The sequence below is a fragment of the Chenopodium album genome, chromosome 18 (assembly GCF_948465745.1).
Source record: "Chenopodium album chromosome 18, dcCheAlbu1.1, whole genome shotgun sequence".
NCBI classification, from domain to species: Eukaryota; Viridiplantae; Streptophyta; class Magnoliopsida; order Caryophyllales; family Amaranthaceae; genus Chenopodium; species Chenopodium album.
In genome coordinates this window covers 30,305,844-30,317,300 of record NC_137851.1, presented here as the reverse complement: position 1 = coordinate 30,317,300, position 11,457 = coordinate 30,305,844, and the positions used below count along the sequence as shown (strand labels likewise).

Below are 11,457 nucleotides of genomic sequence, written 5' to 3'. Positions count from 1 at the left end.
CTCGTCTTCACACAAGTCGAGCCCTTATTCACCGGCTTGATTACTCTAACCGATCTTGGGCTATGAAAGATGGTCGTGCTCCTCCAATGCTCGTAGTTGCTCCATAAAATCCCGGGAAAATGCTCCAAAGGTGCAATTCCCTACAAAACTCAACCAAAACTACGAAAACACTAGAAAACACATATTAGTAATAAAAGTGGCTCTAAAGAGCCAAAAACACTACTAATTATGACCAAGGGACGGGGGTAAAATACTATATAAAATAGACATATCACTTCTGCAGGCGTGGATATACGAGTACTTCCCATGTTTTCGGCCTTGTCAGGGAGCTTTAGTGGTACAGCCAGGTGAGGCATGGGCCTCGATGTGGGATCCACGCTCAGAGTCGAGCAATGACCAGCGACTTATATCTTTTCGTACCCGACTTGATCAGATGACTGATGCTGAGGTAGTATGTGAACTTAGCTTGCGTATATTATATTATTATTTAACGTCTTCACAACTAATGTAACATTCTTCTTATGATTGCGTGTGCAGGTTAACTGGCGGCCCTATACACTTAACCCCGCATAGGACGTCCCGAGAACCACGTACATGGGATGTATACAGTTTCGGGACATCGTCGAGCCGTATAACCCAGACAGGGTTTTACGGCAACTTGGTCATGTGCAGGGGATACCGCGGCCCAGTTTTAGGCCTGACAGCGCGTACAGACCTCATAATGTCCGGTCGTATAGCGTTACTTTTCGAGGTCAGGGGTTATGGGATAAGTTTGGTCCTTGGAGCTGCTGTTTCGGCCTGTTGTTCCATCCACCTCTATTGGATGGACAGCCCACATGCACACATGACTACTTGGCCTGGTTTTACACGTACTCTCATCCTCGGCTTATCAGTGATACCGCGGTACTTGCCCCCCCACCAATTCCAGGGAGGACGAACACTGATTACGTAAGTATTTGTTACTTGTTTTCCATAGATTACTGTGCAACTTAATATTGGTACTGATTATTTTTTGTATTTTTTACAGTAGATGGGTTGCTCCATGCATGTTATACGACGATTCATTGCTGATAGCGGCGGTGAGATTACCCAGACAGTGGTTGAGGCCCAGGAGCTTATTGCGGCGTGGGACGCAATGGTGAGGATGTAGTTGATTTCATTTTCTTATTTAGAAACTAACTTTATTGTTTTAGGTTATGTTGTAAAATTTTTTAAATTTATTGTTTGAATTTAAATTTGCATAATACACTGCTTAATTCTACAACTATGCGAAGTTCTACAACTAAACATTGCAAAGTTCTATCACTAATTTGTAGCTAAAGTATGTCATGTTGTTATTCGACCTACATATCGTTGATCCCAGTCTTGCACACTAAAATCGCGCACGTCGTACCAAAAACCTGCTATATGAGGGACTGGAAAATTAGGTGACATGTCCAATCGAACATAGTGATAGTTTGCCACTGTGAGGAGTGCAACCTCCCTATATGGGCCCGTGGCGGTGGACGGGGCACTCCATGGTAGCACAGTGATGCATGGATACACACCTATTCCATCTACGCCAGCACCGAAAAGCATAATGGCAGTGTTGAATAGGTTAGCGATCGGAAACAAGTCCTGAAACACTACCATCCAATGTTCACTTGTACATCTCCCACCAGTCCATCTGATACGACGAACCTCGTTCTCCAGTTGATCAGCATAAATTTGAGAGTAAAGGTTAGGATGCGCGGCAACCTCGTTTGCAACCATAGTCCTGGCCAACATCCACTGTTCCTGGTCACCCAAAAAGAAATCTGCAACACATCAAAATCCGCAATTTCCGTCACCTATCGGGTCAAGCCAACCTTCCAAAAACGGCAACATGAATTTCGGAAAATGATCGACGTATAAAAAATCATCGATGTTCATCTGACTACCTGTAATAATCACCAGGAAAGTATTTTAGCATTATAAACAACAACAACAACAACAACAACAACAATAATAATAATAATAATAATAATAATAATAATAATAATAATAATAATAATAATAATAATAATAGCAAGTAACAACAATAACAACAACAACAACAACAATAATAATAATAATAAAGCATATACCCGAAGGCGTTTCCATGTTTACTGATAATTGTGATCGACCACGTCCGGAGCTAGATGTAGAAGTAGCACGACCCCTACTTCGGCCGCGACCTCGCCCACGACCAAGACTACGACCGCCCAGAATATGCTCGAAGCCACTTGGATCACGCCTGGTAGATGAGGACCACTATTGGCCTCGTGGTCGACCCCTGGTTGTCTCATTTATCTCGGGCTCTTCATAATCTACATCTTCAGGGTAAAGCTCTGCAAACAACACTCGGTTCACACTTCGCACAAAACTGGCATCACGAAGTAGTACCTCATCAACCAGGGATCTAAACTGCGTCGTGTCCTGTTCCAACTCATCCTCAAAGATAGGAATGTCAACACCGTCTCCAATGACTAGGGTTTTCCAAAAAGGATGGACCTGATCCAAATACAACCTCGTACCACCCTGAATCGAGGTGTGTATAGTACAAGCGCATGGGAGTCCGTGTGTCATCAACATCGCACAACCACAACGCTCGTACACATCATCAGATAACTCTCTCATCCTGTTCACCTCCTGCTTAAGAATTTTGAGAGCATGGAAGGAAACATAGCCACTGAGATTGTGCAAGGGAATTCCCCTATACTCCACTCCAATTCGTCGTCTGGAGTCCTCCAAATGATGACGAATTTGAATAAGCAAACCCTCAGTGGCGCGGTGTACACGGTTGAAGATAGAATCCATTGACCCTTTGGAGCTTCCGAGCCACTGTTTAAGCACAGAATGTTGACTCTCCACCCTACACGTGTTCACGTTGCCAAAGTGCAACACCTCATTTGTCCAAGCTGGAATAAACTTGTTCTTGTGCACAAGCCAAGTTTTTTTTCACATAATCTACAATGGTATGCTTTGACCTTCCCCAATTATCCTTCATTTGTTGCAACTCAAATTCATATTCATCCTCAGATGTCGCATTCATGATATTTGAACACCTCCCATTCCTAAATTTCTCGGCAGTCACCATGTCTTTCTTACACAAATGGTATACCTTGGCCAACACATCTTTGTTGATGTGCCACCTACATAGCAAGTGAGCTGTGTTTGGGAATATCTCTTTCACCGCCTTCATAAATCCTAACTCTCGATCAGTTAGTATCACCTTAGGAGTCACTTCAAAACCTATATACAACTTCAATTTCTCCAAGACCCACTTGTAACTCTCATAGGACTCTGTCTTCATTAAAGCATACACGATCAAAAAGTTTTGATTTGTCGGTGTGATCCCAACAATCTCAAAAAACGGCATGTTGTATCTGTTTGTCTTGTAAGTGGAATCCATCCCTATGACATGTGGATATGTTCGTAACATATTCGCCATCTCTGGATGTGCCATAAAGGCGTGGGTGACAACACGTGTGTCGGGGTCAGCAGCTACCCAACTAACGTATTTGCGCTCATTGGCCAAGTGAAGGAACTGGTTGACGACATCTCTCCCTTCACTAGCATCAACCCTAACACGACTTCTGAAATTGTAGATGTGTCTCATGTTAGGGTTCTCAGTGGGAAACGCATCTTTCACTGCCGCCATTATGTGACTAGGTTTAGCACATGCTGAACTCATTTGACTAACCAATTGCTTCGCAGTCGGACTTAGACCACTCACTTGCCGATGACCCTCTCAATATACCATCATTGGGTGGTTATGCAAGCCATGCAAACCTGATGAAAGAATGATTTTCCACCCTTGATCGTTCACCATATATGTGACCTTGATACGAAATGGACACTTAACACCCTTTCTTTTCGTGTTTTTCCGTACAGCATTCTCCATATCTCTATCTTCGGCTGTGTTTCTATGGCCACGATCGCACTTAAGATACTTGACCGGTCGACCATCTCGTTGTTTCTTATACGAAGACTTTGTAAGGAAAAAGCCGTAACGTATGGAAATGTTTTGTGCCCATTCAAATGCTTCTTCAAAAGTCGGGAAGATCATTGACGTTATAAAATATGAACTCTAGTCGATGCCATCGCCACCATAATCCGGCAGTGATGCCTATTAAACATGATGCCTATTAAACATCCCAACAAAATATTTTTAAAATAATAATCAAAATAATAATAATCATAATCATAACAACAATAATAATCATAATCATAGTTATAGTAATAATAATAATAACAACAACAACAACAACAACAATAATAATAATAATAATAATAATAATAATAATAATAATAATGAAATAATAATAATAATAATAATAACAATTAAATAATAATAATAATAATAACAATTAAATAATAATAATAAAAACAATATTAATAAAAAAAAAAACAAACCGAGCAAACCGGGCGGTTAAACTGTGGTCAAACTGTGCAATCCGGGCGGTCCAACCACGGTCAAACCGTGTATGGTTAAACCGCTTGGACTACACGGTTTGACCGTGGTTGGACCGCCTGGATTGCACGGTTTTAAGACGGTTTAACCGCCCGGTTTGCCCAATTTGACCACGGTGGACCGTTTTTTTGGGCGGTTTGAGTTCCGGCGAAAATAAATTACCTCGCGAAGTGGATCCGGCGGAATACATGGCCTGCCGCTATCACTGTCCGTCATGTTGGCGGTGGTGGCGACGGTGCAATGGTGGTGACGGGAGGTGGTGGTTGTGTTAGGAGAGAGAGGAAGAAAAGGGTAATGTTGGAAGTTTACATAAAAATGTGGACGATTTCGATAAAAATGTGGGCGTTGTTTAGTAGTAGAGTTTTATTACCTAGGGAGGGTAGGTAATAAATGGATGGGAATGAGAATAGGGAAAAATGTCATTTTTGTCATTAATGACAAGAATAAAATAGTAATTTTAGTAAGGGTATTTTTGTAAAATTGTTATTTATTATCTATATATTCTCACCCACTATCCTAACAAGATATTGACATATTTTCATATATTCCCATCAATTAATTCTCAATCCCATTCCCACCTTTTAATCCCCAAACTCCCATTCCCATAATCCAAACGACCCGTTAATTCACAAACAATTGTTGTAAAAAACATACTCAATAATAAAAAAAAAATAACAAGACATGTTGACTATATGGCCGCTAAAGAAGTTCGGTTGTGATTAGTTTGACTTCACTTATATTTCAAAACAAGTCATTTTGTTCAATTTGAATTATGTGATTACTACTTACTGTTATATTTCAAAACAAGTCATGAGTAATACGGAGTAGCTAGGAAATACAAATATACTTCATGTTGCTGCCTGTAACATAGCGTTGACATGTACTTCCTGTAATATATGAAGCATACTTCATGTGATTGGAGAGAGATAGAGAGAATTTATTAACTAAAAAGGAAAGTGATGCATTTAAATTAAAATTTCCACTTATAGAAAGTGATGTATCTAATTAAAAATGAAGGAATGCTTCATATGTATGCTTCAAATCCTAGCATTAAAAAAATAAAAAAAAATAAAAAAAATCAAAACCAAAAGATATGACCTGTATGATCCCTGTATGTCAAAAGATTAACCAAAACAAACAAGATAAAAGCTGCAAGAAGTTCAAAACATACTCAAGACTGCAAATCTGCAATTATCTAAGGTTCAGATTCACCAAAGGAGCATACATTCACAGTTAATCATGAGAGCGAAGCGACGGACTGGAGACAGGCCGTTATCAACTCCAGCTCAATATTCAGGGCTTGAGATTCTTGATTATACACTCTACCTTCCCACCAATCCTCTCCATCTCAAAGAAGTTTACCAGCTCCGTATCATCGTTGGCCCTTCCCTGATTTTCAATCCATACTTTCTTGAGAGTGTGCTGCCAACAGTTGGAGGATTTCCAGCGACCACCATTCTTCTTGCCTTTTAATGGCCTCTCATCGTATAGAAACTGAAATGCAAAGCAGACAACCAATGACTATCATTACTCCTTTTCAAACTTCTACTGTCAAAGGTACTGATATCATAAAATTACCCAATTTAACAATGTTTTAACTATTGGACCAAAATCAGATACACCCATGAAGTTGTATACTTACATAAAAGAATTATGTGCGAAGGGCAAGTCAATTAGAGGCATATGATATACAACATATTTTCTGAATACACGACACTGAAGACTTGAAGGCAACATTTTGGAACACCAATCCAAATTTTACAAAGAACAATACAATACAGCATCTAGAAAATACACACTCCAATACCCCATTAAAAATTAAGGCTGATGAAAAACATCAGAGTTTTGCATTGCATCCACTATTGTTAGTGCTACATGGCTCCCGAAGCCCAAAATACTCTTCATACTAATTAAATTTAATGGAACAACTATGAGCAAGCTAAGTTAAATTAATAAACAAAATAAAAATATGCAAAGTTCTGAGCCTAAAGCTTGAGTATAGGTACTTGGATACTATAAGAATTTTCTCCTTGTTCCTTTAAGGTTCTATAATAAGGGGCCGTTTGGTTCGCACAGGGTAAAGGGAATGGAATGAACAAAGGGAATGGGAGAGAATGGAGTGAAAAACCATTCTATGTAGTATGTTGTTTGTTTTAAAAAACAAAGGAATGACCAACACCACCATACATCCCCCTTTTTTTTCACTTTACCACTTCTCCGGCGACTCCACCGCCCAGTCACCACCTCGCCAGAGTTCGTCACACCTCACTATTCTTTGTCTCTCCTCAATCGCCAAGCTTCAACCTCACTTCAATTCTCTCGCTCTCCAATTTCCCCAAATATCTAGGGTTTTATCAATTGTAGAGAATTGTTGTAACAAGAATCGAATTGTTGTAACAACGACTTCCGGCGAGGATGGGGAATGTGCGACGACCTCTGGCGAGGGTTGGGGGAGGTGCGACCAGGTGCAACGACTTTTGACGAGGGGTGGGGGAAAGTTTTTGGTGGAGGTGCGAGCTTGTCGGAGGTAGGCGAATGCCAGGGGAGGGGCGGCAATGGCCGGGGAAGGGGCGGCGAGTTGGCTGGTTGGTGGCTGTGTGGTGGGGGTAAGGTAGAAGGTTGGTGGTTGGTATGGATATGGTGGAGGAACGGTGGCCAAGGAAAGGGCATGGAAAAGGCTAGGGGGTGGGAATCAAAGTAAATGATTTTGGGTAAATTTAAAAATAAAAATGGGTAAAGAAAATGATTAAAAGTGACAAATAAACATTATAAAGGGTATGAGGCATGTACATTCCTTTTCTCTTTGATTATTAACTCCAATCAAACGGCCCCTTATAATAGTTTGAAGAACAAGGATCTTTTACTAAATTGGCTAATTTAGCAAAACTACTCACCAAAATAGCTATTTTCAAATTCTAATTTCACAATTAGCCATAATATTGACTTGGCGTTGGAAGGCATACATCACTTAAGATCAGCCTCATTAGTCCACCCTTCAACAGCACAATACCCCTACCTCGTAGTCTCGTACCTCAGTCAATGTATTTGTTTTGGCAAATCAGTCAATGCATTATGTGTCTACATATATGTAAGTTCGAGGTTTTTTTTTTTTTTTTTTTTTTTGGTGCAATGTAAGTTTGTGATTTTTACACTTCTAAATTAACATTTATTTACAGGGAGTACAAGAGGAGTATATAAATTAACAGACATATTCTTAATAATCTTAAATACACATGAGAATGATGAGCATAGAAAATTAAGAAGTTTGTTATTGTCATGTTAATTTGCGGTTGCTTGGATATATAGAACAGCAGTACTATACGAAGTATTATAATGGGCTGAGATGAAAACAAACCTGCAATAATCGTTTGTGATCTAAACAAAGCAAACTAAAGACTCCAAAAAAATACCTTAATTGACTTGCTAGCTGAAAAATCACCGTCGGATATGAATATAGACTCTGGACAAGGAGCAAGCCAAAGCAGAGAATCAAAAACTTCAACAGGAGACTTACATCTTGACAGTCGAAACTCTATCAACAGATTTTTGACAGCATACAGGGGAGGGCGGGACGTCCTAAACCATCCTGGAATTATAATATCCTGTTGTTGAAACCACAGAACATGACCATATATTTTTAAAAAAAGTCATTAGTAATAATGAACCGATACAAAGTGCATGCAGAGCAGTACAAGGCCAAAAAATGTTAGAAGCAATTCAAATATTTTCTTTACTCCTTACAAGAATTGATTGACATTACTACATGAGGGTGAGGGGGAGAAAGTCTTTACTTTACCTCCTCAGAAGCAACATCAATTGTCAAAGTTTCACTATCACTTAGCTTTGCAAGTAATTTGATGAGTCCAACAAACCAATATTCATTTCTAAGGTCTGATTGTAGGCGAAGGCAAGCATCTGTCAATTTTAGAGCTGGACCCTTGTACACAAAGGGTAAGGGATCTTCTCCCATATAGGTGAACTTTAGATTAGGAGTAGAACTTCTAATTATCACCAACTCCCTACAGTTATCAAAAGCCATTTTGACAAGATTTTGGCCATAAACGTCGACATCTACTAGATTATCACAGTTCTGTAAATACAATTCCTCAAGGAGTGGAAAATTCTCTAGTAAGAAATCCAAGTCATTGTCGCTCAGATGACAACCAGTTAACTCCAAGTGTTTCATAATCTTACAATCCACAATCTCAATCTCACATGTATTACCAATGGAGTCGCCATCATATATGTACATAAACTCAAGAAGATTAGGTGCATCAACCTTAATCGATTCCACATAAACACTATGCCCAAAAGTCACCTTCTCAAGTTTAGTAAGACCTGAGGTTTCTAGTCTTCTAAACCCATCACAATTCATCAAAGTGACATTCTTAAGATTAATGCAATTACCAAGTAAACTCTCCAACGCCATACTATTTAAACAAACATCTTCGAGACAGAGCTCTTGTAAAGAAGGCAACAAATTATCCATCACAGATAAAAATTTCATCTCACATTTATGCAACTTCAATTTCGTGATTGAATTGGCAACAAGACTACTTTCAGGGAAACTATATCTAGGACATTCCCGCACACCAATCTCTAATTCTAATTCTTTAACACGACGTCTAACAGCACCATCAAGCCAATGATCCAAGCGAGACTTCAAATCAAACCCAAAACCCGGCACATAGAGCTTAACCTTATCAACCTCAAAACTCGACTCAAAAACTCGATCAAGAAAAGCATAGAAACCTTCCCACTCATTCGCGAGTGCCGTACTAAGATTATAACTACTCAAATCCAAATCGAGAAGCCAAGTAGGCAATGCCCGCCAACACCTCGACAAAGTGCTAGTTCTAACTACATCTTTAATATCCAAATATGACAATATATGTGTTTTAATGAATTCTGGCAATTCAGAGATCCTATCTGATTCATTCTCTGAATGAAACTTTTTCTCCATTTTCACCTTAATCTAACACAGAATTTTGATGATGTGTTGGCTTTAATTTACCAAATTGTGTATTAATCAATTGAAATTATGAAAATCTATGGCATAATATATATAAGTGACTATGAAGATACGTGTAATGGGTAAATCGATTTAAATGTAGCAATGAATCTAGACTAGGGTTGAATGAATGAATATACCCTCAACTTTATAACCCTAGAAACGTAACTGTGCTAGCTGAGCGGGCGGAAGACTGAAAGAAGCCAAAGTAGTATCGTGGAAACGTAACTGTGATGACCCCTCGGCTTTCTTTTTTTTTTTTTGACAATCAGTAATCAAGGAATATATTAAAAAAGGTCCTTGTCACCAAGGATAGTAGGCCATACATCTGGAGTACATTCCTCCATCAGCACACGTAGCTCATTGTGATCCAAAGAGGATTTAGCAATGAGATGAGCTGCTTTATTACAGTTTCTAGGACAGAAATCAAAGCTACAAAAATCAAAAATGCTAGCTAGATTAAGAATGTCACAAACAATGAATTGAGCTGCTGACTTCTCTTTTATACTTCCCTGTAGCATCTTCACAAGGTGGAGACAATCTGATTCCACCTCCAACCTTCTTAAACCCGCATCATAAGCCAGAGTAATCCCAAACAAAATTGCTTGAGCTTCTGCTTCTAAAGGAGAGCACTTGAGAGAGATCCCCATGCTGGCAGTCATCATAATATCCCCCACAGCATCCCTGACAACCATCCCAACCCCAACTTTCCCATCAGAAGGGACTGCAGCATCGGTGTTCAGCTTGAAATGGTTTACATGGGGCGGTTTCCATCTAGCAGCTTCACTTGCAGAGTGAGAATCAGGGGGGGGCCTCTCGTATCATTGCAGCTTCATACTCCCCTAACCAAGCTAATGTCCTCGAACAAGCATCCAAAGGATCTGACTTTTTCTTCTCAAAAACCCACAAATTCCTCATACCCCAGATTTGCCAAATAAACATCAACACAGTTTCCCAGCTTCGAGCAACCTTGCACTTCTTTACCATATCAGAACACCAGTCGTACATAGAGGAGAATTGACACAAAGCAGTATCAATTCTTACAGGAGAAATGCGCCATAACAACCTGCTCTCTATACACTCAAGGAATAAATGGAAGGTATTTTCATCACCTTCACCACAGCGAGGGCATTAAAAATAAATAAATAAAAATAACATTAAAAAAAAAAAAAAAAAAAAAAAAAAAAAAAAGTATACTTGTAGTATAAGGATATAAATCTTTGACACTCACTTATTTTAATAATTAATTTATTTGTTCTTATTATTTCTTTTTTTTTTTTAATACAACACTTTTTCAAGAAAAATATAAGTTCGTGTTATCAAGGAGTAAAATGTCATTCAAGTGCAATGAGAGGTATAATTGTCAATGACATTGTATAGAAATTTAACAATGGAGAGGTGATCATGGGATGGGCCGAGTAGAGTTCGAGTTGAATCAAAGCTAAAAAATCATTCTGTTAAGTCGGACGGGCCTTGTCAACTTTTTTGCAAAATAAGAATTGAAAGTAGGCATGGTAACTCTGGCAAGGGAAGTTGGTTGTTAAAATTGGAGTTATAAAAAAAAATCCAACCGACATAGTCTGATTTGACCCGAAATAACTCAATTCAGATTTTGACTTGTATGAACACAATAATGCATTATGAATCAACTTCAAAATAGACTCGATCCGATCCGATTTCATCAAACTCAATCCAAGTACCCAAATTGACACCTCTAATTAAAAACTTAAAATCAAAGATGTAGTCAAATACTTGATTCAGGATAAATGTTACTAATTGCCATATATGTCAATACAAACGCAAAAGTCGACTAAAGCATACAAACTTATGAAGACTTAAAAGTCGAAACGTAAAAGTTTGTATGTCAAAAAATGGTGGGAGAGGTAAATCTACCAACGTTACATGATTTCACAAGGGCCCTATAGACAATCAATGCTTAGGCCTACTCATCGCCCTTACGTGCTAGTAGAGG

General features: G+C 39.0%; 2 protein-coding genes across 2 annotated transcripts; both read right to left on the bottom strand.

Annotated features, from left to right (window-relative positions):
* Positions 1-2,905: 2,905 nt before the first annotated feature.
* On the bottom strand, positions 2,906-3,661 carry LOC145592048 (protein FAR-RED IMPAIRED RESPONSE 1-like). The gene has a single exon (XM_081648514.1). The coding sequence runs from the start codon at positions 3,659-3,661 to the stop codon at positions 2,906-2,908; it is 756 nt and encodes a 251-aa protein (XP_081504640.1).
* A 3,972-nt stretch (positions 3,662-7,633) lies between these two features.
* Positions 7,634-9,437, bottom strand: LOC145592047 (F-box/LRR-repeat protein At3g26922-like). The gene is made up of 3 exons (XM_081648513.1): positions 8,271-9,437; positions 7,885-8,076; positions 7,634-7,696 (listed from the first exon to the last, which is right to left on the bottom strand). Exons 1-3 carry the CDS (start codon positions 9,435-9,437, stop codon positions 7,634-7,636), a joined length of 1,422 nt encoding a protein of 473 aa, XP_081504639.1.
* Positions 9,438-11,457: the final 2,020 nt, after the last annotated feature.

Bases quoted from the DNA above. Each gene is read 5' to 3' on its own strand.
- LOC145592048 (XM_081648514.1), bottom strand. From the start codon at position 3,661: ATGGCGGCAGTGAAAGATGCGTTTCCCACTGAGAACCCTAACATGAGA.
- LOC145592047 (XM_081648513.1), bottom strand. From the start codon at position 9,437: ATGGAGAAAAAGTTTCATTCAGAGAATGAATCAGATAGGATCTCTGAA. The intron at 8,077-8,270 runs GTAAAGTAAAGA...TTTCAACAACAG, and splicing joins TTGATGTTGCTTCTGAGGAG to GATATTATAATTCCAGGATG. The intron at 7,697-7,884 runs GTATTTTTTTGG...TGTGTATTTAAG, and splicing joins CAGCTAGCAAGTCAATTAAG to ATTATTAAGAATATGTCTGT.